This window comes from Myotis davidii, unplaced genomic scaffold (genome assembly GCF_000327345.1).
Source record: "Myotis davidii unplaced genomic scaffold, ASM32734v1 scaffold1518, whole genome shotgun sequence".
Classification (NCBI taxonomy): domain Eukaryota; kingdom Metazoa; phylum Chordata; class Mammalia; order Chiroptera; family Vespertilionidae; genus Myotis; species Myotis davidii.
The window spans coordinates 762787-789738 of record NW_006290523.1 but is presented as its reverse complement, the minus strand read 5'-3'; the positions used below and the strand labels follow the sequence as shown (position 1 = coordinate 789738).

Genomic DNA, 26952 nt, shown 5'->3' with positions numbered 1-26952 from the left:
AGCCCCAGGCCACTGGCCAGCAGTGCTGTGGTGGGTGTGCGTGACAGGCCAGTGATCGCCCTGTAGAGGGAGGCTCAGGCCAGCCAAGTGATCACACCCCACGCCTGTTGCCTGCAGAGGGAGGTAACAGGTGGCGGGTGGGAGGTGGGGGGAACAGCGCTGCATAGATGGCAAGCAGTGGCAGGGGCAGGGCCAGCTGCCAGCAGCCAGGGGAAGGAAAGCCTGATAGGCCCTGATCGCCAGCCAGGCCTAGGGACCCTACCCGAAGGGTCCCGGATTACGAGAGGGCACAGGCCGGGCTGAGGGATACCCCCCTCCCCAGGTGATAGCTCTAAGAACTCACTTATCTTGGAGAGAATAAGCCCTATCTTTTTTTTTTAAGATATTTTTATTGATTTCAGAGAGGAAGGGAGAGGGGGAGAGAGAGATAGAAACATCAGTGATGAGAGAGAATCATCGATCGGCTGCCTCCTGCACACTCCCCCCACTGGGGATCGAGCCCGTAACCTGGGCATGTACCCCGACTGGGACTCGAAGGGTGACCTCCTGATTCATAGGTCAGTGCTCAACCACGCACACCAGCTGGGCAAGCCGTGCTATCTCGATAGAAGAACAGTTAAAGCCATTTCAGGACAAGTCACAAGTGACCTCAGAAATTACCTCATGTGGCTTGTCCTCTGCTCTCTACCTCATTTTACCAGGGGAAACCTGAAGCCAAGCGCTGACATGGCCAAGGTAACTTACTAACATTCAGGCTCCAGGTCTGACTTGTCACGCTGTCTTTAAGTACTGTTTACTCACTTGGAATATTTAGTTTTATTTTTGTTATAAGCCAGGTAAACCAATTTGACACACATCATTACGCACATTTACCAACACCGTGAAAAGGCTACAGAGTCTGTCTACACTAACTTCATACAGCCTCAGTGTTTGACAAAGAGAGAACTCCTGCAGGAAGCACAAGCCCTTCTATCCAAGAGCATGCTCTGAATTGGATTCTAGCTTATTCCAAAAACTTAGTCAAATCTTACAAAAGACCAAGGAGATACCTAATATTCAAAATGTAGCATCCACCATTAAAGGCCAAATTACCCATCCTTTCATTCTTATCTTTAGAAGAGGAGCAATCCTTTCCTTGTCAAGGAACAAAACGTAAGATCTTGCAATGCTCAAATGGTATCAGTGCAAATATTTATACACTGACAATGTGAATATTACCACTTCCTCTGTTCATATATGTTATACGCAGAAGGACTATACCGACTTAAGGGAAAGGACATTTAGAGAGGGTTTTTTCCCCTCTCCCAACACACTAGTTTCCTTATTATCTCACTGCTGAAATGCTAAGTCATGTAAGCTCAGGAAACTAAAAACCAAAGGTTAACATGATACTTGCTGTCCCAGACACATGCACGTTTAAAACATTTTTCAAAGATGTTATTATACAGTTCAGAGTATATGAAAGTCTAGTTATAATATAGACTGCCCATAAAACAATGTTACGCTTTAAAAAAGGGAAATAAAATTCTTAAAAGTTTCACACAGGAAATAACTAGATGTGTAAAACGCAGGACAAGTGGTAAACTTATTTCCTCACACCTTGGAACATGGTCCTTCCTTTAACGATGAGTAAATATATAAAACTGCATACCTGTTATTTTGTCTCTTACAAGCTTACAAGATTCTATCTCTCCGATGCTTCCAAAAAGACTTTTGAGCTCCTCCTGTGTCATGTTCTGAGGAAGGTAGTTGACTATTAGGTTGGTCTTGCTGTCCTCCGTGTTCCCAGAGTCCACTGGTGAGGAACAGTTGTTGTTTATGGTGGTTGGACCATTGGCTGTGTTATTGCAAGTTGGCCCATTAGACAGTTGTGTTTCCATGGCAGCAATTACCTGCTAAACACAGAGACAATAAGAAATGTCAGAATTCATATTTCACAAACTATTAAAGATTCCACCCAAAAATTTAAACAGTCGTTCCGCAGAAATAACAATAAAGCTTCAACCAAAAGTGCAGCACCTATGCTGATTTTTACTTCATATTAAGCTATTAATTAAGATCACAGTGATACTTACACATACATATTCCATACATGCACATATGCACAACTTAAATCTTAAACATTCTCTAGAACCACCTTCTGAGTCTACTCACATACCCTTACTCACCTGCAGTGTCCAGACTTCAGAAAATTTAGCACCAAAAGGCACAGAATTGAACCCTGACTAAAAAAAAAACAAACTAGAAAATAAAAAGCTTAACATGCTACCAAAAACAAACCAAAAAAATGTTCTATCTAACTTTGAAGAGGTTTTCAGTTAGCCTAGGAATTTCAATATTCTAAAAACTGACAGACATCCATTAACTTAAAATGAAGAAGCAAAAGTACTTTAAAAATATAAATTTGTCAACATGTACTGTTTTGGTTACATATTGAAAATGGTTTTGATTGACAATATCTTATACCCCTTCTGTTGGTAAGAAATAAGAAAATATCAGATGTTATATGCTAGGGTGTGAAAAGAATTTGTAGGGTATCTTGGGAAAGAAGTATGAGTACTTATAGTGTATCTTGTAGAATCTAACTAGCCATTTTTGTCAACCTTGGCAGCTAAAGATCACCAACAAGGCAACTGATCTGAAGCATCAAAATGAAATCCCCAAACAATTCAACATGGATATTGTGCCTTAAGTCTGACATTGAAAAAAATAAATAAAACTATCCAGTCCACTAAAACAGCAGTATAAATACATCAGCTTTTGCAAACAGACCGGCCCAAGGAATTTTCAGTTGAGCACGTAGCCTGTTGAAAATGCATCTATAAACTCCAAATGCAGCATCAACAGCAGAGTTGGGGAACTAGCCTCAAATTTTTCAGGCTACTCTAAAAAAAATTGGATCCAATTCCCTAAAAATCAATCCTCTGCTCTTTAAGCAACAGAGTCCTTCATAACCACAGCCCCCAATTTCCTAAAACCATCTTTCAACAGCTTTCTCCCCAGGATAGCCAAGATTGTGGGGGAATCCAAAAACCAAAGCATCGCTGAAAAGATCATCACTCCTCGTTCATCCAATACACCGCCATCTTACCAAAAAACAAACAAAAAAAACACTTCTCAAAAGTGACAACGCTGAATGGGTTGGATACTAGTTTTGGGGAAGTTTTAACATATAAAAAAGCAAAGAATCTGAGATAAAATTTAAAAAGCCAAGTAGAGGAAAAGGGTGTTACAGGAAAAGAGGGGAAAAAAGTATTAAAAAAAAAAAAACATATTGCCTGGGAAAAACAAAAGGACACAACGGTGCATAAGCAAATAGGAAGAAATCTCTGCTGCAAGAGATGTTTACAAAAGAAGGCAGCAGAGAACAGATTGAGACTGGCCAGACTGAGGCTGGCCACACACGGGACAAGAACCAGTGCTATCATGATAAAAAAAAAAAAAAATAGGAGACAAAGCCAGAAGACCTAGGAAACATCAAACAGCCCATAGCCCCTCCACGACTTCATTTCCTTTTCTTTTCAAAGAAATGGGTCTTTATTCTACAAACTGCAAGCTACAGCTAGGAAAAGCATTCTCAGGGAGTTGCTTAAAGGAATAAAGAAACCTGAATGGGGAAAAAAAAATCTGACACAATTCAAGATGTGCACTTTATTATAATTAACAAATTTACGTGCAATTGAGAAAGGAGGTTTCAGGTTTCCTAATAAAGCATAACTGTTCCAATTTGTAGAACACTAGCTGTGGGTCACTTCCCACAGCATAATTTTTGTGGGATTAACCTTTGCCCAGCAGTTACGAAAACAATGAGCTGCAGGATGAGAGAGGCCAATTAAAACAACTCGCTATTCAAAAGTTAGGGTTATGCCTGTGGAGAAACTAGATGAGCCCCAACTATGAGGTTTGGACTGAAGCTCACTGGGATGGCATTTGAAACATAAAGTGTTCACTGACTGAAATTAGCAGGCTTTAGCAAGGACAACAAACACTCCTCACTTAATTGCACATTTATTTCCATGTTCAGGTGGCAAGGATGAGCTCCTAAGCCAACATTCAAGTGAACAGCTGCAGTAGGCTGTGTGCACTGAAAATTACAGCCTCTCTCAGCTATAGGACCATCTGCTCGGAATAAAATGATACTAATGTGCTATATTTTACAAATAATGCATATTTCATTGATAGGCTCAACACAACTGTTCACAGAAGGCAAACTCTTTCAACAGTTACTGGGCAAATAATTTCCAGCCAGATTTACCATTTCAACAACTTTTGGGGGAGCGTCAGGAATTGTGAATGACTTCCAAAATTTAGTAACCAAAAAAATACATAGTAAACAGAATGTAAAGAATTACGGTAACTTAGTATTCAGACCATACCAAAACTTTTTAGTTTTTTTTTTTTTTTTAAAGAAAGCTTGTCACTCTTTTTCTTTGAGTCTGCGCTAAATCCTAATTTAGAATAGAAAAAGTCAGAGACAAGAGCATGGTGGTGATGCTGCATAGACCACTGTGGTTAAAATCGCCATGGGCTAGTAAGTCCTAATGATGGCCATACCGTCATCGGGGGAATGTATGAGTAATTCGTATGCCAAATGAGAAGTTCAAGTGTTTGGTATGGCCTCAGCACTCCGGCAACATGCTTGAAAAAAGCAGCCTACAGAATTTAAGAAAAATCCCACAGACCCCAGTCCAAGGCTCTGCTGCCCACGAACCACTTCTAAGCAGAGAAGCCACATCACACAGTCTGACTGCCATGTTAGTTTGGAGTTGCCGTCTGCAATATGGACACAAAAAGTACCGTATGTTAGATGAGCAAGATAATGCAACAGATCAGTTTGTACAAAATTTACAGTGACTGCATTAATATTCCCAGCACGTCCATGCAGTGTGGCGTAATTGAATTTGAGGCAATTCCAATCTAATCTTTCCAAATTCATTCTAACATGTCGCTTTCTTGCACAAATTAAGCATTTTAAATTAAGAGCCTGATTTCAAAACAGTATTAACTAGTTACCTTGGCATCTATCCTAAAGAACTACCTTAAAAATGTATTTTAAATCGTAAAAAGGAAGAAAAGCACTGCATGCTGTCCTAACTTTTATGGATGTGGGAGAAGGGAGGAAATGTGAATGAAATTTTATAGTGAGAAAGGCAGTCATGCAATTCATAAGTGAATGCTTTGCATAAAAGTTTTTTTCTTTCCCCAAAATATCAGAAGGGCATTAAGAGAAGCTATATTTGCCCACCATGTTACATTATACTTTAAATGATCCTTAATCCTGGGACTGAAAATTAAAAGTGAATCGGAACCCTGTGAGGTTATTCTGCCACAGTCTCACTGAGAATTGTTCACATAGACTAAGAGGCAGTAAACCAGCACCCTTCAATTGAAATAATTGGACCAATAAATAGGATTGTTTGGAGTAATGCTTATATAAGATGTCAGCTTTGTCCCTGAACGAAATCAAGTGAACATTTTTTAATATGTAAATTGTAAACCCAGCACGATTTGAAATTAGTGCTGCTATGAGGCCTCCAATATAGTTAATGGGCCATTCACGACTTACTACAACTTGCCCGAATACTAAACAAAGCCACCGGTATTGGCACGAAAGCCGAAGTTTACATTTAGCCATATATGCACGTGATTTAAATGGTCAACATAATATTTAAAAAAAAAAAAAACACTAAAAAAAACTGTCTCTGAAATAAACAATGAGCAACAAAGGAGGGCCAAAAACAGCTTTCACTTGCATATTTATGATGATAAAAACTTTATCCTCAAAGTTAAATCTGGCTGCGATTTACTCTTCATGCAAGTGATGACATTAATAACATGTAACCATGGATTCCATGTTCTGGCATCTATCATCTTTACAGGATGCCATGAAATGTTTCATTTTCTTCCCTTCTCCCACTGTTACCAGAGAATTCAGGCTGACTTCGATGTTATTTAAAAAAAAAAAAAACTTATAGTTGAACTGAACCTGTGAAAAAATGAAGTGCGTTTAAACCCATGCAGTATTTTGACAATAACCTATTTGTGGTTAGCCTGCGTAGGTAGAATAGGTGGAGGACCTCACCCAGCAGGTCAAACCAAGCTTGTTCTATCCTGAGTACCCTTGGGAGTTCCTATCTAAACATTTTCACTACATAAAACCATAGATTCCAACTGAATGGCCGCAGTCAGTCCCTTCTATTCCATAGGAGGGGACACTAATGCACTAACCTACTGACACCCCCCCTTTCTGAAAGCCCCAGGGGGATGCCAACCATCACTTTACTGCACCAACTAGCTAGGGCAGCGGTTCTCAACCTGTGGGTCTCGACCCCTTTGGCAGTCGAACGACCCTTTCACAGGGGTCGCCTAAGACCATCCTGCATATCAGATATTTACATGACGGTTCATAACAGTAGCAACATGACAGTGATGAAGTAGCAACGAAAATAATTTTATGGTTGGAGTCACAACATGAGGAACTGTATTTAAAGGGCCAGAAGGTTGAGAACCACTGAGCTAGGGGAAGCTGGGTATGGAAAATGATTCTGCTGCACTTTCACATTGCAAGCACCCCAGACAGTTTCTCTGCTTGAGGCAGACACATACCTTTATGGGAAGTTATAAATAAGTTGCTCACATGGCCCTTACCTTTATGCTGGCCAACAATTCAGTTACTAAAAATGTAAAGCTACTTCCCCTTCACTTAAGGACAGGCCAGTCTGCTCTACTCAATCTACCACAGACAACCAGGCTGGGCACTATTTATAGATTCCACTGGCTCTGAAACTCTTCGGAAAGAGGGAAAAAGGCCGTATTTTAATGACACCAAACCATTAATTTTAAGGCCGAAAAATATGTTTCAATGTATGTTCACGTCTCAATTTTGACATCAATTGTGCCAACTGAGACTGCTTTTCCTCCTGTTGTTTGTCGCCAAGCAGTAATTTATATGAAAAGGCACTTTCGCACAGATCAGTCTAGAATATTCTAAAGGTTCCCTGGATTCCAAGAGAAAAGGATGAGGTGTTAGTTTTGGTGTGGCATGATGTTACTGGAGGGGGGAGCGACCTCTCTGTTATCCCACTCACACAGTTCACTTCCCATATATCTATACAAACGTTTAAAATTGAATTGTTTTCCCTTTTACTTCAACGGCCCTCTGTGTACTTTAATTTCAAAAGTTAATCACAATAGTACATTTTAGGAAACCAATGCTATTGCTTGATTTCTCATATCTGGGACCAACAGTTTTCTGGTCACATGAGAGAAAAGGAAAAGTCCCTATTTTCCAATCTTCCCAATAAAAAAATTTGAAAACCTCTTTGATATTTCAAACCTCTGGGAGACAGCCACCAAACAAAATAGGTTGCTAATCAAAAACATCCTAAATATAGCCTGATAATTCTCTTCGAGTACCTTATCTGCAGTGGAGGTTTCTAAGACGTAGAACCCACAGGACTTGGGGACCAGACCTCTGCAGGTGAATGTCATCGCAGGACTGCTGCAAGGGCCACTGCACACCCCCTGGGAAGGCCTGTCTGTTGTCACCGGTCTCTGCAATGCCATGGTTACCATTCTGATCTGGACCCTCACCTCTCATCTGAACCACTGAATTCCAGCCTCCCCAAACGTCCGCTCATCATTCTGATCCACACTGACACTGTTCCCAGACGGACTTTCCTAAACCCTCAATAGCCACCCCCCACTCCTGCCTATCAAATGAAGTACAAATACTCAGTACAAACATTATCAATCTCAGAGATCCTCTACACGCCCACTTATTCAAGTAACGAAAAATCTGGAACACTTGGTGTGGCTTGAACAGTTGCAGTACATTCAAAGACATACGTTCCCTGGCTTTGCTCATGAGGTTCCATCTCTGTGGAAGGCCTCAGCCAAACCCACCCCACATCCATGTCAGGGGCTGTAGAGACTAAGCATTCGAAAACATAAGTAAAGATGAGAACAGTTCCTATAAAAAACAAAACAAAACTGGAGCAGGAACGGGCAATCACCTCCCTAAATGCATGCAAACCTGGTAGCTTGTTTTCCTATCCCATCGCAAGCATTTCAAACCAGAGAGAGATTTATGAAAACCTGTTTTCAATTTCTGGCACACTCCATCAGTCATCCTTACTAACTAAAATCCAAATTCTTGTTAAATGGCATAACAAAGGAAATTACTTGGACCACTTGTGTACTGTAAAAAAAATTTTTTTTGCTGATTTTAGACAAAAGGAGGGAGTGAGGAAGGGGGAGCGAGAGATACCTATGTGAGAGAGACATGGATCGGTTGTCTCCCATACATGCTATGACTGGGGATCAAACCCAAAACCTAGGTATAAGCCCTGACCAGGAATTGAACCCAAGACCTTCCCGGTTTTCAGGACTACAACCAACTGAGCCATACCAGCCAGGAGCCACCTGAGCACTTTTTTATTTCAAGAGCTCAACATGCCAACTTGCCAACTACAGAAAAGCCAGAAGCCAAGACAAACCCAAAAACATGACACAAATGTGCTCCAAGCCTCTGGCCAGCGGGGCTATGGAGCAGTGGCATCTGGAATCGCCATCTAACTTGAGAAAAATGGCAGAAGCAAAGGTATGTGTGAAAAAAATGAACACGTTTTAACACAAAGGTGTTTAAAAACACGTCATAATTAAGTTATGAATTTCAAACAGGTTTAATTCAACACAAACTGGAAAGTTTAAGCAAACATAAAAGACCAGAGGCCCAGTGCACAAAATTCATGCATGGGTAGGGTCCCTAGGCCTGGCCAGCGACCAGGGCCAATCAAGGCCTTCCTGCCGGCTGCGGGCCGGGCCTTCCTTTGTTCCTCGCCACCCCCTGGTGGTCAGCACACATCATAGCAAGCAATCAAACTCCCAGTCTCTGGATCAAACTACCAAGGGGACACTTTGCATATTAGCCTGTTATATCTATAGATAACAGCTCTAAAATGAATCAGGACGAAGGTCAAGGGCAAACATCTCTCTCACACTAGAAAGTTCCAGCTTGGTTGGGTAAAGTGACCTTGGTCTGGACACTTATTTGCAGCTAAAAGGTTCTTTGAGGAGCAAGATACCCGGGCAGAATCAGTACCAGGGCTTAACGTTCCTCTGACCACAGACAAGTCATTTGTCTCTCAAGTTTAAGAGCAGAACCTACCTAAAGACGGCAACATTGGCCAAAACACATCTAAGCACTCAAAATAATCAGTGAAGGGATGCACACTTACAGGTGACAGCTGGATAAGCAGCAAATGGGGTCATCTATCCAGCAGACACCATTCCTACAGAACAATGTTTTACCTTTCCCACCCAAAATGGCATTTCGGGGACACATTTCAGCTTTACAGAATTAAGCAATGGAAGAGTCAACCAAGCCCCGAATCCATGGGCGGATGTGTCAGCTACAGGAATGAGCCATTAGTTTTGTTTTCTTTAAAGTGCTTCACTTTGGAGTTCCTAAAATTATAAAGGTTTGTGGCTTGACACTTCACAGGATTTCCTCAATCCCAGAATCCCTGTCAAGTCCCCGCCCCATCCCCACACCATTTTAGCTGCTTGCCTGCTCGGCCCTGTCAAACTAGCTTTTGGGCCTTGGGGCTAACAAGGGCAACGGCTGCATGAGACAGAGGGGAATGTTCTTCGGCTGTGAACGCCGGCATTTCTCTGTCTCTTGGTCCATTGTGGCTCCTCCAGACAAAATACAGTCTTCCCAAGGCCAGTCCTTCGGAGGCCGGACCACACAGGGTCTCGGAGGCATAGCGAAGAGGAACACGTTTTCTTCAAAAATCCTAAGGTCCCTGGCTGGGTCTGAAAACTAAACTGACAAAGACAGACTAACAAGAGAAGAGCACACAATCTTTATTGAATTTTTACATCTACACGGGAGCCTGCACAAGAAAATGAAGACCCAAAGACATGACCGGAGTAGGAAGCTTTTCATGTTTGTTTGCTTAGACAAACACCAAGTTTCTGAAAAACTGACAGATTACAGGGGTCTGGGCTAGCAATAGTAAGTGATGAAGAACTAGCAAGGTAAGTTTAATGACGTTTGCTGGTACAGAATTCTTGGCCCTGAATCCCCTTCTCTGGTGATAAGAGTGTCTTCCTTCCTCCTGGTACAAGGAGGGACCTTTCACCTGGGAGGTTTAGGACCTGTTTCAGGGAGGAAGAGGGAGGTCAAAGTGCACTATCTGCTCCTGCTGTTCTCTCAATCTCCTTCAGCTCAAAACAGTCAATGTGCCAAGATGCCATATTTTGTGTGTCCAAAACCCCATCAGAGGCCACTGTCAGAAAGGAAATCACAGGGAGATTTTAGGTGAAAGAGTTGCTATTGTGAAAGGAAATCACCCTGTGATTGTGTGGGAGGACTCGCTACTTTGGAAGCAGGAAGACCAGTGAAAAAACAACTGCGGTAATCAAGGTGCTGGATGAGGATGACTCCAATCAGAGGGGAGAGAAGAGGGTATACCCAGAAGGAAACCTGTCACTAACGTGCTACTTTAATTACCTCAGTGAGCTGTTTAAATCCATTATCAAGATATCAGTTTAGATTTCAATTGCTCACCTTCAAACAAACCGCCAATGCATTCATTAATTTCCAGGCACTAAGAATACAAGGTAAGTAAGGAAAGAAATAGCTTGTCATGTCAAAGAAAAAAAAAATATATCTTTTGAAAGAAACCCCAACGTATGAAAACCTGAATTTATATTAAACCAAGAAGTCTGCAACTGATTCATTTAATAGCAAATGTAAATTTCTTGAAAACCCAGTGTAACTTAAAAGATGCAACTACTAAAGAGAGTACTATTCAGAAACTGATTTCTAACTTAGGAAGCCCCATTAAAACTGTCAAAAATGCAAATAAGAAAACATCTCCCAGTTCCCCCCAAACATTTGAAACAATCATATGAAAATAAGTTACATTTTGTGAAATGGAAGTAAACTTTAAAATCTATATTCTTCAACTGGGCTATTTATACACCTCCACAGTAGTGATGGTTAAGCCAGGAGTTAACTCAACCTTGGTTACAGGCTGGCATACACTCGCTACCTTCTAGTGATGAAATCATTCCAACCTCATTCTTTCATTCCAACCTCAGTGGGCCTAATTAATGTCCATGTCGTTATCTGGCTATGGAACCTAAAGAGGGAGATGAGTAGAACACAAGAATGTGAAGACATTCTTCTACAAAAGTCACAGCTAAAGGGAGCCCCCTCAGGGGAGTACGACTTTGTGAAAGACAGACTGTAAATCCTCTAATCCCTGGAGTTGGGCATTTTCATTCGGTAGGTGAAAAACAGCTCCTAAGTACTGTCATACTCAAGTTCCAAAACAGAAAGTGTGCCCATTCTTTAAATTTTTTAAAAATATATATTTTTATTCATTTCAGAGAGAGGAAGGGAGAGGGAGAGAGACTGAAACATCTATGATGAGAATCATTGACTGGCTGCCTCCTGCACGCCCCCTACTGGGGATTAAGCCCTCAACCCAGGCACATGCCCTTGATCAGAATCGAACCCGGGACCCTTCAGTCCACAGGCCAACGCTGCATCCATTGAGCCAAACCGGCTAGGGCAGTATGCCCAGTCATCTTGCTGAGAATAAAAAACACAAGGAAGTTTTATGGTCACCGGTATCATTTTTAACTCACCAGTGTAATAAAGGACCACAATACTCCATGTGGCCCCTAGAGTTATTTCACTTGTCCCTGTCATTTAGCAGGACTTAAAGACAGAAAACCGAAGAGCATAGTTAACTTTAATTAGCTTACACCAAAGTAACGTCAATAAAGTAAAATATAAGCAAAACAAGGTCTATTTCCTTAATACTGTTGGGAGGCTACAAATATTTCTGCTGAACTTCAGAGAAACTGAAAAGGATGAGAGGCAGCCCTGGGGCATATAAAATCCTGTAATTAATTGATATACGGGGGAGAGTGGACAAAGCCCCCCCCACACACCCCCACACCCTCACCACCTAAACCTGAACAACACAGGTGCCAGCCCCTTCCTCTCTGCAATGTCGGTGTCTCCAATAGATACTTCACCTATACTTCCACCAGGAAATATGTATTTTTCTTTTCAGTTGATACAGTCCTGCGATTCCCCAAGAGATACATCCTTTTGATTTAGAAACATGACTAGGAATTATTTAGAATAGAAAGCTGGAACATCTTACAAAACAAGGTTCACACAAAGAAAGAGACTTTATTTCCTTTGGTCTAGCTCTTTTCCTTCTTCCTCCAAAGACAACTTTCTTTCAACTTCATCCTGGCTAGGAAAAAACACCTGTAAGTACCACTGTGTCTTCCTATGGTAATTAAGCTCCTGGTTATTTACTACATTTCAAGAGGGAAGAGGGCAGGGAGAACTGGAATTCAATTAAAGCGTTATTTTTAGTCCTGGTGATTCCAACTAGGGGAGGGGGATGAGGGAGAGGAAATTCCTGGGTAACCTGCAGCCTGAGAATGCGTTGAAGAGTTAAAGCTGGAAAGGAGGCAGGGAGTTCATTCTTCACACTAGAGATCAGGAAAAGTCTTTGCCAGCCTCCAACCTTTGCTTGTTATATCCATAGCAGGCGCGCACACACCCCTGGTGTCAGATCTTGGGTACCTCTCTACTAGGGAAAGGAGTCAAAACATTTAGGTTCCCCATCAAGGACTGTCGAAGACTTCAACTTCTGTCCAACTTCTCTCTTGGAAAATTATCTTAATATCACTAAGGTACAGCACATTTTAACTGAAATGCTTAAGAAATCTCCAAGTATATTAGGGCAAGGCCTACTCTGCATAAATGAACAATAAGGCAAGGGTTTGAGCCAATGAATATATATGCATATATATAACATGTATACATGTGTGTGTATATATATATATATTCATCTTATTTATGTATGTGCACACATGTTTCTAAGAGTTGATAAGAAGCAATATCCATTTCCCATAGGTTGAGGTTAGGAAAAAGGGCACACATGTTAACAACAGGATGCATCTTAACACGGGGAAAATTTTCTTAAGACTCAAACCACAGAAGCATCTAGGTTTTCAAATATTTCCACGATGGTAAGAGGGAGAGGGGATAAAAGGGTCTGTGTTCTTTAAAAAGCTTGAATTAGATACGTCTAATTTGGTCAAATAATATGTGAAAGCACTTTAGACACTGTGAAGTGCCAAGTGAGTATTAGAGGCTATTATCATTATTGCTGACAAAGGAAGATGCCTCTTTTAGAATGTTACCATAGAAAATCTGCCTCTCTGGCTTCGCGGTCATGGATTAGCACCCCCCCCCCCTTTTTTTTCCTTCCATGTCTAAATGGACAACAAGCTTGCAGAGCTGTGCTGGGAGCTTCCTGACAAGAACACTGTGGACGGAAGAGCAGTAGGCAGGCCTCTCCATCATGACTGCCATCTCCTGTGCTGGGCTCTGAAGCAGATGCTACGCTAACCTACATTTAGCACAGTCACAAATGGTGACTAAGGAGGGTAAGAATTTTTACTTAAAGTGCTGCAATTTTTAATCCCAGACCTCCAAGGACTATTGAAATATATAGGATACCAATAGCCTAAGTGTTTCACATCAGAATTTCAACTTTGTCTATTTTAGTACACCTTACTTTAAAAAGGACACCACTGGCCCCCACACACCCGCCCCCTGCACACACACACAAGTGCACATGTGTTCCATCCGCTCCAACTCGGTCTGCTCATGCTCAGCTGCTCAGCCACTTGGGATTTTAGTATTTAAGATTAGAAGCTGCTACCTCTCTGTTCCCTTTGCTAAGAACACCAAGGATGATACAAGCATCTTCTACTTATATTTAGATTTATCATTTACAACATGACTGCACTCTAAAATCTGTTGATAACGTGCAGATTGAGACGTATCATGTGGTGTCACCACTTCTATGATTCACACATAAGGGAAATGACCCCCCACACACACAATTGCACCATCTCCTCCCATTTTTCTCCTACTGCCATTTTCAGAATGATCTGAATTTAAACAGTTTTTCTAAGCATGCAGTTCAGTTTTAAGATCATGTTTAATTAAACATAAACAAATAAGGCATCTTCCTGAATTCTCTGAACCAAACCATAGGATTCGGATCTCTTTTGCTGCATTAAAGAGATTCCGATTATTTGACTGCCTCTTATAGAATTTAATGAATCCTCACTACTGAAAGAGGGTAGGGAACAGCCTTTATTGATTCCTCATTTCAGACAAGTCCTCAAGTTAGATATTTTACAAACAAAATCCCACTTAATCCTCTCATGTACTAGGAGCTCTGTACAGTAGCTTCAATTTACAAATGAGAAATCTCAGAACTTCAAGAGTTCATACAGCTATTAAGTAGAGAAACGAGGATTTTTAAACCAGAGCTAGTAAAACTCGATCTAAAGCCTCCTACCTGCTTCCCATCTTGCTCCTCCATCCATCCTTCATTCCACTGCTACACTGATCTACCTAACCAGGGGTCAGCAGCCCACAACCACTCCTCTTTTTAAGGCCTTCACTGACTCCCCACCGCCTACACAGCAACAGCTCCGCAGTGAGGCACCCAACCTGACCTTGTTCCCACCCACCTCCCATGCGTACACCACCCCTCCCTGCCGCACACAGAGGCCCTAACCAACTCCAGTGGTTCCTCCCAGGCCCCGGCTGCTTCCCACTGTTACTCATGCTCTTTTCTGGGCCTGCAACTGCCTCGTTACCATTCTTCTCCTGGCAATGGGAACACCCTAAGCTCTCTAAAGGAGGCACAGTGCCTCCAGGAAGCCTTCTGGACCGCACAGTCTCCGTGCTCCTGCTAGCCAAGACACTCACCTTTGTCACCTCAGCAAGAAATGTGCAGAGATCCACAGAGAGAAAGAGCATCACTGCCATGAGATGCACACAGCACATAAAAATAATTCCCACTTGTTTATGGGATTTCTCATGGGGTTTACATTCCCTGCCAAGTGGGAAACCTTCCATTGCAACTCCATGTACCTGGAGGAGCCAACATCGCCACAGGTTATTAATGAAGGGGAAGGTAGCCTTGTCGTGGGCTGTCATTCCCCACCACTGACACGCACATTCCCTTCCAGATACACCTACTAATTCTTGTATTACCTGCTCAGCTTCAAGTTGAATCAGCATTACCAAAAAAAAAAAGAAAAGAAAATCCTAACTAGAAGCCTTTGTGAAAACAACAAAAGCCTCAGGAAGGAAGGGAGAGAGGGAAAGACAGGAGTGGTCCATCCTCATCAAATCACAGTTAAAAATAAGCAAAACTCACCACCAACGTGAAACACCAAGACCGCCCCAGATGTTCACCCCTCTCCCTGCCAGTCCAGCCACGGTCTCCAGAAGCTGGGAAGAAACTGCCCGGGGCCAGGAAAGCACCATCTCTGACTCAGTGGACATTTGACAAGAGCACCATGCTGGGCGCCAGGAAAACAAGGGTACCCCCAACGCGCTCGTATTCCACCCCTCAAGGAGCTCCCCCAGAACACACCTGCACCCCGTGAAGAGAAGGCTTGCCAGGCAGTCTTTAAGAACCTACAGTCAGAATTAACACTCTCTCCGGGTGACCTATGCTAAAAATTGTACTATCGAAGAAAAAGATAAAAGGGCAAAGTCATGGCTGCTATGGAAACTACCACATCTAACTTAAACATCTGAGCCTGGGCATACATTTAAGATGTGAAGCACTTTGCTTCCGAATGTTTAAAGTGCCAGAGAATAATAGGAGCTTGTGCAGAGCCTTCGCACTTAAACATGAAACTGGGTTTCTGCCTCATTATAAAAATTTGAAACTACAAAGGAGCAAAGGTGGAAGTTTTTCTGATTTTGGACTGCTAAGAGCTGCTTGGTATCCATGTCCTGCTATGCCATAAAAAGAACAAATTTCTTTAGAACTCCTCAATACAGTAGGTTTAACACATCAATCGCTTGGCAGTAGGTACACAGTATTTTACCACTGACAGGACTTTCAGAAAGTACCTACTATGTAACAGGCAATATATACTAGTCTACAGCAGTAATGACTGCAATCTCTTTTGGATCAGCCTAGAATAAACTTTTACCATCATCTACTACTTTTATCTCAAATGCATTTGGAAAAAAATAAAGGATCCTCAAGCCATTTTTGAGGCTATCAACCCCAAATTTTTCACTCTTTTTTCTGTAGAGCAGAGACCTACTAAAGTATAGTTTCTCAGACATATTTCACAGAGTTCCTTCACATGATCTTGATTCTCTGGCTGAGTAACATCGGGTAACAAATGCAGAATGGTAATCTGAGCCCCCCCACCAACCATGCTTTTGTGAAATGTATCTTTCTTCAGGAAGAGAACTCAGGATTCACAACAAAGATCTAGGGAGGGCAGGATTCTGAACTGAGTTGAGGAAACAGGATACTATTTTTCATTCTCTAATAGGAGGAGTACAAGAGCGCCCATGGGGGAAGGGAATCTTCAAGGTAGAAGCAGGAGCAGTAAATTCAGACCAGAGAACACTTCCACTGCACTGGGGCGCTCATGAGAGTGAGTTTCACTGCTGCTGCTATCAGATGGAGAAGGAACAACCACTATGCATCACTGGCCAGGACACAGCCGCATTTCGCCACAGTAACTTCTAACTGCAAATGCCCCATCTTCTTGACTTGCTGAGACTAAAGACAGCTGGTCTCCTATCCTGAGACCTGACCAAACTGCAAACACATGAATCCTCTTATTTATCTGTCCAGGTTGGCTACACATTAACAAATACCTAAAAGGACCACAGCCAGGTGGCCACTGGCAGCATTCTTCATGGTACAAAGTTCATCCTACGCCTAATGGCATGGTGAACGAGACCGAGCAGCGAGCAGCGGCTCTGACCAGCAAGAAGAAAAGAAGTTGGGGAGGGAGGGAGCATAAGAGGTGGGAGGGAGTCAAAAGTCTTCCTGCCCTAACCGGTGTGGCTCAGTGGATAGAGCGTCGGCCTGCAGACTGAAGGGTCCCAGGTTCGATTCCGACCAAGGGCATGTACCTTGGTTGCGGGCACATCCCCAGTGGGGGGTGTGCAGGAGGCAGCTGATGGATGTTTCTCTCCCACTGATGTTTCTAACTCTCTATCCCTCTCCCTTCCTCTCTGTAAAAAATCAATATATTAAAAATAAGTCTTTCTAAGTTATCACACATTCAAATATTATCACACATTCAAATAAATGGCCGAGTCTGAGAACCACAGAAAATAAAAGTAAAAGGTGGCAATGGACTCTGCTTAAATCCATGCACGAAGTCAAACAGAGGCTGCAGGATCACATTTGAAAGCAGGAAGAAGGAAAGATCCCAAAACCAATAGTCATCAGTAGCCACCTATGATCATGCCCACGGAAAAGCAAGAGATCGAAACAGGCAGCCAAGCCATGAACGGCCGGGATCTCTGCCCAGAGTCACACTGGAAGCCAGGAGGCGGAGTTAGTCTACATCTGTGTTATCTGGGCTAGCCAATGTCTATAAAACTAGTAGTGCTCAACATTTAAAACTTTATCAACTTAGCAATTTCACATTCATTAAAAAACATGACTGGCTTCTCTTTAAAAAGTAAAATCAGTGAAAAGCAGGAAAGATTGGCAACAGAGGCCACATTCCCAGAGCTGCTAGCCAGCAGGCTGCCCTTTGCATGGAGCACATTCTCTGCAGTTCTCCGAAGAACAGCTCCTTTACGCCTTTGCCTGAACAGGGCTGGATCCCACTTCGAACCTCAGAGCCTAAAGGTCAAATGTGCTGAAGAGTGTATGGCTTTTCTATCGCGAAGGGTGAGGGGTTCGGAAGACCGGAGCACTGAGGTGTGAGTGGAGGACCGGGTAGAAAGGAGAACTCCTGGTGCAGAATGCCTGAGAATGTCACTGTTGAGACAGCACAGAGGTACAACGAATGACCGGCTGGGGTGGGCGAATTAATCTTAATTCCTTTTGAAATATCATATTCATCTAAACTCAGGATCCTTAATTACAGACCTAATAGTCTATGAAACATTCCAAGGGATAACCATAACGAAGAATGAAGCAAAAGAGCATACGTTCTGTGTTCCATACGTCTTAATATGACGGCCACATACGTTCAAGGCACTATGAAATGAGATCCATTTGGGCATCCTATGCTACGCGGGTTGGGACTAGAAAGCCATCCTGTCTACAGAAATTAAGTATATCCTGCCCCTTCTTGAGTTAACTCAGTCCTAAGTAAATATTTTGATACCAGAAAGAAGGGGAGGGGCCTATTAAGTGCTTCTCTCCATGACTGCAAGGATAGGGGAAGGGGACTAGCACACACAAAGAATAAAGATCACCTACCAGCAGCCCCGAATGAATATAAACAACCTTTTAAGTTTACACTCAGTAAAAACTGTCTCTCACGGCCAACAGAAATTACATTTGAGGTAGGACAGAGTGTAAGTAGGGACAAAAGTGTAAAAAAAGGTCTTACTCCACACTCTCCCTGCGGCTTCAGCTTCACCAAGAAGATCCCCATGAGAACCTGCTTGGAACCAACAGAGCGGGCAGGCGGTGGTGGACAAAGGCGGCCGACCAGCCCCTGGGCCTGCGGGAAGCCGGGCAGGGGCCTGGCAGCTTATCCAGCGGGTGGGAGCTCCCCTGGATGGAGGCAGGCTGAATGCAGCTTAGACAGTCCCCAAGCTGCTATTTTGTCTCAGGTGTAAGTTTTCAAAACACTGCAAAACTACCCCTGGGTCCATTTGGCAATATCAGGGTAATTACAATTTGGTTAAAATCCTGAGGCAATTAACTCACCATTCTTTGCAAATCTCTAGAAACAAGAGGTCTGTCTGAGCCAAGAGCAGGCACTCCCCCCCGCCCCGCCCCAATGCCTAACAAGGGTCTGTCTCCCCAGAGAATCTTACCTGAACTGGAAGTTTCTGTGATTTCAGGCAGAGACTAGGAGAAAATACTTTCCACCTCTTCTAATTAAGCTAAAAGCCACAGATAAAAATAAAAAGCCGGAAGAACTTCAAAATTGAGGGTTTTATAGAACCTGTTAAATTATTTCTCTGTCAACTGCAAATCTTCAAGACTGCCAAGTATTACTTTAATGCTATTAATTTATTTTCTTGGTTTTTTTTCAGAACCCCTAATTTTCCTTTAAAAACTTTCTCATGAACTTCCAATCCCTATTATGAGGAAGGAGGTATGGGGTCCTAAAACATGGGGAACATACTGCCCATCCTGCAAAACCTCAGATATAATTTAGGGAGATCCTCTCTTTTTCCAGGGCTGTATTATAATATGTGAACCGGGAACAGACCAACATTTGGCATTACATAGCAGTACGTTATAATAATAATTTCGTATTTTTTTTACTAAGCTAGTGTATGAGATTCCAAAACAAAGTAGTCAAACAACAGAGAATTTACTAAAAAGAATCTGACATTCTCACATTTTATTTAAATATAAACACTGACAAGTATTTAAGTTCTCCTCTCAATACCTGATTACAACTATTTCAGCCTAACAAATTTAGGGAAAAAGTTTTCTACATATTAATACCCCCAAATCTGACAAAAGTTTGCAAGAATTAAGCCCTTATGCATCTCTATATCATCACTTTCTCATAATTTTGGTCCATCTATTATGCCCTTATAAAGTTAAACTCTAGAATACATGAAAACCAGATAAAAATTACAGCTCTTAGTTCATCATTAATTATGTTGGCCCGCACCAAGATTCTTACTATATTCCTCATTAAGGGCCAAGGTAACAGAAATAAGTGCTCGAATCAAAATTATCAAATGTAACAAAGCAGCTCCCCAGCACAGCTAGTATTTCCCATATTTAAAATATCGGAATGAAATGCACCCATTTGTAGTAAAAAAGGAAGGCTTCGGTTCGGGTCTTCAAAAGAGTTAAGAGATGGCAGGAAAACACCACAGTGGAGAAAAAACCAGGTTTCAATGCTTGGTAGCATGCAAGGGAAATTTGGGAGTGTAAGCTTTCACATCAACCCACTTCAGGGCCAGGAACTAACCTCAGGGGGTAAATGTTTCCTGCCAGGTCCTAGTCTCACAGACAACTAATGAGGATATGGAAATAGAATCAAGGTAAAGGCCCCCATGAAGTAAAGAAGCTGGCTGCCAGCCCTCATTGTATTGCTTAGTAGTTGTTGTTTTTTTATCTTTGACAAATTTTTAACATCAGTAACTTCCCTCATCTATAAAGGATAGATTTTCCCACTCTGACTTAGCAAACAGGGTTTTTCTCAGAATTAAGTTAGATAATAGATAAAAGAATGGCTTATAAAAGTTATAAGACACCATATAAAGTATTGTTTCTTAGACACTAACCTTGAGAACCGTTTTCTGCTATCACTACCTCATTCCAACAGCACATTTCTAATGTATGCGAACGTCAAGTTGTTCAAAGTTAACAAAAATACACACAACACACTCCTGCATATAGGCAAGGCTGCACTTGGTTCACTCAGTCGGCAAGAGGGCCATTGTCTACCTTAAGCTCACCTATAAACAGGCCGAATACTCTCAGACCAAGTACCAAATATTTAAACCACCACAACAGCAGACAGAATAGTCTCTATTTGAGTAAAGTCTGTTTAACATAGAAATGCTTAAGCAGATACCAATTAAAAAGAATTTGTTGCTACATAGCTGATGGTGGTGTTCAGATGTCAATTTAAGAATCATACACTATAGCTATTCTATACTATAGGTAATTATCATACGCTATAGATAATTCATAATAAAGTGTGCGGTAAGCATCTGCTCAAGGCCTACCATAGTGCTTAACAAACAGGGTCATAGCATGGTCAACAAACTGACTCACCTGCGATTAATATAACGTGCTGGCATTTCTAAAAACATCTAAGACATTAGACCATTTTAAAGAGCTAGAACTGTGGACTAAAATTAAGCCTGAAGATGACTATGCCATAGCACACTAAGATTCTCGTCTGCTGATGAGGCAGTCCTACCTGAATTTACTGATAAAGAAAGTACTGACATGCCTACAGAACAGACCAGGGCACTAGAAGAAAGCATAATTAAGGAAGGAAACTCCAGAGCACTGAAGGTAAAGATGGCAATGGAGAGGGAGTAGGCGGTAGGAAGACCAGGAAGATTACCTGGAGGAGGCCAAATTTCTTCCACTGTGTGTATGTGTGTGTGTGTGTATGTGTGTGTGTGTGTGTGTGTATTAGTATATATATTTTTTTATTTCAGAGAGGAAGTGAGAGAAACATTAATGATGAGAGCGCAGCATTGATTGGCTGCCTCCTGAATGTCCCCTACTGGGGATCCAGCCCGCAATCCGGGCATGTACCCTTGGCTGGAATTAAACCCTGACCTCCTGATTCATAGATTGATGCTTAACCATTTAGCAACCCCGGCCAGGCTTTTCCACAGTCTTGTGTATTATATTCCCAGCCTCCTTCTTCCCTCCTAGCTTCTCATTTCAGCTACTTAAAGAGCCCTTATCCCCTCTTCCATGTGAGAACTCAGCTGGGTTCCCAAATATCCCAAGATACTGTTACAGAAGAAAACTGGAGAAGAACCAAGCAACGCTTAGAGATAGAGTTACATTTATTGTTATTATTACACACAGGCCCAGAGAAAAATGTCTCTAGATTCTGGGGGAAGTCACACAAGAAGTTTCCTGTATTTATACCTTTTTACCCTCTTTATCTCCCAAATATGGGCTTCTGTTCTGGTTCCCTTTGCAAGTTCTTAAAGAGCCCCTATATGCTGGATCTTTGAGATCTTGACCAAAGGCTTGGCCTGGTGCCAGCACTGATAACTTCGTCTGGGAAGGTTTAATAGCCTCTCTGAAATGCGAGTAGTCTTATTTTCCTTATTATTTAAGCAAGCATTTACAGAAGCCAAAACAGCAGGGTTAAAATTTCCAACAGCAATTCTTATATAAAATGGATGCTTCAATACTAACTGGTAAATATTTGGCTAGAGAGCAACAGCCCATCTCATTTTCTATGCCTCCAACAAACTCACACCTCAAAAGAGCAGAAACTCTCTGGAAACGTATTCCAATACTTGTGAAAGGCAGCCAACCTCGATGCTCTGGAAGACGGAATCATCACACTCCCTGATAATCCGCTGGGCAGAACTACCCTTATCACATCTGTTACCCTTTACTGCTCAAATAAAAATAGACAACGTGAACATAAAAAAATGCTCTAAGTGCCAAGGATGGAAGAAAGCACAATCTCAGCTTATAAAGCAGGAGTGGCTACAAGCAAAACCAAGGAAGTTATATTAAAGAGACACATAACTTCAGACAAGACAAACCTGCACAATAATGGACAACTACAAAGTGCCACACACCCACCTGAAAAAATAAAGTTCGTTACTAAATAAAAGGCATCAGGAATCCTTTCAGATGAAGCTTTCAGATGAGGCATAAGTCACAACTAAAAGGATAGGGGGAAAAAACAGATGTGCCTCAACTATCAACACACATAAAGGCAAAGACACTCACATTCGTTCTAATATGCATCTCCCACAACATGCACTGTGCTGGATACTCACAGTAACTCAGACAAGGAGTTCCCGCTTGGTGTCTAGCAAAGGATTGAACACATACAGAACCACAATACAGGACACAATCTGGTAAATGTGAGCAGGAGGGATGATATCTAGATGACAGAACAAAAATCAAAGGTTCAGAGGACAGAGAAAGGGCATATAAATTAGGCCCGTGGTCGGCAAACTGCGGCTCACGAGACACATGCGGCTCTTTGGCCCCTTGAGTGTGGCTCTTCGGGTGCGAGTACAGTGCAATTGAAACTTTGTGGCCCGTGCACAGAAGTCGGTTTTCGGCCTGGGCGAGTCTATTTTGAAGAAGTACTGCTGATATTTGGCTGTGTTGACTAATGAGTTTGCTGACCACTACACTAGGCTATCCATTGTCGTAGGTTCAAATAAGGGATGAGCCACATGTGGATTCAACCAATTAATACATGCCTGCCTACTATGACAGTCCACAAGATAGGCACTCAAGAGAGAGAGAATAAATCAACAAGAAAAAAAACACACAAACTAAATATTTTTTAAAATTTAAAAATGAAAACTGGGAATTAAATAGGTAGGCTGATACAAAAAGCCTCACTAAAGAAGGGACATTTAAACTGAGACTAAGGAACGTGTTTAGATACAGGTAATAAGTGGTCTTTGGAGGGCGGGGAGGCTACCATGCCACAAGCTGGGTGTTGTGGGGGTGGAGGGGGATGAGGAGTAAGATACAACCCGTGCCCTGAGGGGGCCTCTCCCTAGGGAACCAGGAACACACACAGAATGTTACTATTATGGGACCTCAAGAACCTGGAGAAATCCTGAAACCCATCCCGATTAGAACCATTCCTTGTTTTTCCAACGAAGAAAAGGAAGCCCAGAGATTGCTCCAAGTCACTAAACTAGGGAGGGGCAAAGGGGAGGCCCCAGCCTATTAGCTCCATTAGTCACTCCACACTGCCCACTGGGCTTTTCAATCAGAAAGTTCATTTGGAAAATCAAGCTCAGTACATTAGCAATGTACAAGGAACACGGTATCTGTAGGGGAAATAAGCAGATTCGGGCTTAAAGTGCCACGCCCCTCACCAGACATCGTAGAATAATTGTCCCTGGTTCAGAGCAAAACATGAGAAAATGTAGCGAGTTTTTCAGAAAGTGAAATGTATTGGATTTCATTTCTGAAGTTATGAACATCCTACTTCTAAGCATTTGAGGAAATGACAGTGATAACAGAGATTCTGTCGAATGTTTTTAAATACCTTCCCCTGGCGAAACAGAGTTGGCAAAACTCTCAGGCCTCCCGCCCCCATATACACTTTTATTTTTATTGTACTTGCCTGAGAAATACAAACATCGAGGAACAACTATTACAGAGAGAATGGGGGAGAACATGGGGAACCACTAAGAGGAAGTCATAACAGAACGTTCATTAAAGCATAAAAACAAAAAACTCCAGCCCTTATCAAGGAAGATAAACAGGAAGACATGAAGACAGTCAGTCATACATTCACACAACTGAATACTATTCCGCAGCAAAATAAGAGGGCCCATGTACAGATCCAAGTATATTATAAACGGAGAATTTTCATGAATTCAATTTTGTGTCCTGCAAGACAAAAAAAAGGACTTTCAATCTTTGAAGTTATTACAGCTGCCCTTCGAAGTCAATTATATTCAAAAAGAAACGTTTATTTTTAATTACACATTTTCCGATTCTTACATTTTACATGTTTACAAATAGTGTGGGAACAAATATAACGAGGGGTGGGGAGGGGGGATGTCCTTCAGATTGGAGCTACTATAATCCCTCTCTCACTGTCTCATGTCTGGTAACCCAAACCTCCCATGCCAGAACTCAGCTGTAACAGAAACCTGGACCTATTCTGCCCATTAGCAGCTGCTGAAGGTCCGGGTCAACCAGTAAACAGACATTTCTATAGCATATGACCAGGTTCAGCCCCCGCAGAATAATAGGTTCAAACTGGAGCAGGAATATAATGGGGGGAAAACAATTAACCAGTCGATGGAATTCCGCACAGAAGCGGCACAACACGGGGTCCCACGTGAAGGACGCTTATCTCAACCTTTTCACATAGTTTCCAGTCCCAAAACAGAAACGGTGACTAAGAATCCCAGACCCTTTTGCCCCGAAAGTCACCGGGTGGGGTCACCCTGAACAGGAATTTCTCCCAGAATGCTGACTGATCTACTGGAAGGACAGCCGCGCTGGTCTTCACTGATGCTACACTCTATTTTGGACACTGTCTCAGGCTCGCTGAACTTGAGAGATTTCTAAATCTTTCCAAGGACATGAGAAACATTTGTGTCCGTACAAGAGCATTTATCTCTGTTACTAAAGAAAAGTCACCTTCCAGAAGAACTGCTGTGAAAACTCTCATCATGTGCGCTAAAAGCGGAAAGAAAAGCGGTTTAAAAACACATACACTGGGAAAGTCAAGGTGAACTCCAAGAAAATTAAAACCTTACCGCCTAACTTTATCAAAATGATGCAAGCAATAAAGATCTGAATTATATTGAGATGAACTCTACAGCTCAGACTGTGCCAGGCAAGGAACTCAGACAGGCTTATTTCATACCAAGACTTGTAAGACATGAATGATTTAGAAACATACTGAAGCCTGAATTGCTAAAATGATGACAATCCAAAGGTGATTACTGACTTATCAGAAGACTAACAATGGGAGCTTTGAGGAAGAGAGAGGCTCTTTTACCGTCCCCTCATCCCAGAAAAATGCACTTCAATAAAAGCTCATCTTTTTTTAAAAAAGTCACTCCTTTCAACTGGTGTTGATTTGCCCTTTATCGCTGGAGACAGACTGTATCACTCAGAACGTTATCCTGAAGACATAAGCAGCTGGCGAAGGGAGGAGGGTGGGGGATAAACTTCAGGTAAAGCTAGGACTAGAAACCCATTAAGGCAAAAAAACTATGACCTTGCCCTGGCCAGTGCAGCTCTGTGCTTAGAGCATCAGCTGCACACCAAAGGGTCTTGGGTTTGATTCCCGGTCAAGGGCAGGTACCTGCATTGGGATTCGTTCCTGGCCCAGTTGGGGCACTTGCAGGAGGCAACCAATCCATGTCCCACATCGGTGTTTTTCTCTCTCTCTGTCTCTCCCCCTCCCTTCGGTCTCTGGGGGCATCTCTCTCTCCCTCTCTCTCTCTCCCTCTCTCTCTCTATCTCTATCTCTCTCTCTCTCTATCTCTCTATCTATCTATCTATCTCTCTATCTCTCTATCTATCTCTATCTCTATCTCTATCTCTATCTCTATCTCTATCTCTATCTCTATCTCTATCTCTCCCCCCCACCCCCTTCCACTCTCTCTAAAAAATCAATGGAAAAAATATCCTCAAGTGAGGATTAACAACAACAAAACCTAACACCTCAATGTTCCTAAAGTATATTAGCAGGAATCTTGCAGTGGTTTCAGTAATATAGTCTTTTAGTGACAAGGGGGAAAAAAGAGAGCCTTTAAAAATTTAAGCCACTAAAATTTTAAAATGACACACACATGACCCACTCAGTTTACTTTTCTACTCAATGAATTTTTATGGTATATGTCTATTTTTCCTTATAAGCTTTTTATGTCTAATGTATTTTAAGAGGTATGATTTTACTTAAGCACACAATGGAATGAAACATCATTAAGGATCTTGGCCTTAAAAACAAATTCTAATGGGAAAGACATAAATTCAAACAAGGGGAGAAAGGCAATATATAAATGGCAAATGTGAGAAAGAATATGGGCATTTGGGAAGGAAGACATGGTTGGATGGGCTGAGAAAGACAGTAGCTATAAGTTTAATTCAGGGTGTGCCAGGCAAAACTATCCCCATGTGATCCTAAGAACCTAGAGAAATGGATCACTTTATCTCTATTTTTCAGAGGAAGAGATGGGCTTTGAAATATTAACTTGCCCAAAACTACAAAACTTGTAGATCCAGGTCTATTCAAACCGCAAAGCACATGCTCTTTGTAACACACAATCAGTAAAGCAATTAGCACGCCCAATCCTGGCTTCTCCCCAGACCTGTTAAGTAAGAATCTCTCCTGAGGCCCACTGCTATTTTTTAAAGCACCCCGTTTGACTCTAATGTGCGGCCAGGGTTGAGCGCCCTTACAAAGACCTGCATAAAACAAGTGGAATATCAGGTGGGTGGTGCAGAACCCGCCAGAGTCAAGTAGTTTAGAGACGGGAGAACACCCAGTTTTCAGGGAGAAAAGGACTGGGGCCATCAGTGAAGGGGTGAAGGCACAGCCGGCAAGAGCGTATCAGGCAAGTGTCACCAGAGCAGTGACTAAAATAGCAGAGAAAAGTTGTACTTTTAAAAAATTCCTCATCCAAGGATGTTTATTGATTTGAGTGACGGAGGGAAGGAGGAGGGAGGGGGGAGAGAAAGG

The 26952-nt window shown here is 42.2% G+C and overlaps 1 protein-coding gene across 9 annotated transcripts in view; it reads right to left on the bottom strand.

Annotated features, from left to right (window-relative positions):
* ELAVL2 (ELAV like neuron-specific RNA binding protein 2) overlaps positions 1-26952 on the bottom strand; it is a 138353-nt gene that overhangs the window by 73639 nt on the left and 37762 nt on the right. For 5 of the 9 annotated variants that reach the window (XM_006763562.2, XM_006763566.2, XM_006763564.2 and 2 more), the window contains exon 2: positions 1652-1895. In XM_006763562.2, the coding sequence (XP_006763625.1) occupies positions 1652-1880 (229 nt within the window). In that variant the 5' untranslated portion in view covers positions 1881-1895. Of the gene's footprint in view, positions 1-1651; positions 1896-4682; positions 4774-26952 lie in introns of all 9 variants that reach the window. The other 4 variants (XM_006763557.2, XM_015563771.1, XM_006763556.2 and 1 more) reach the window with 2 other exon arrangements.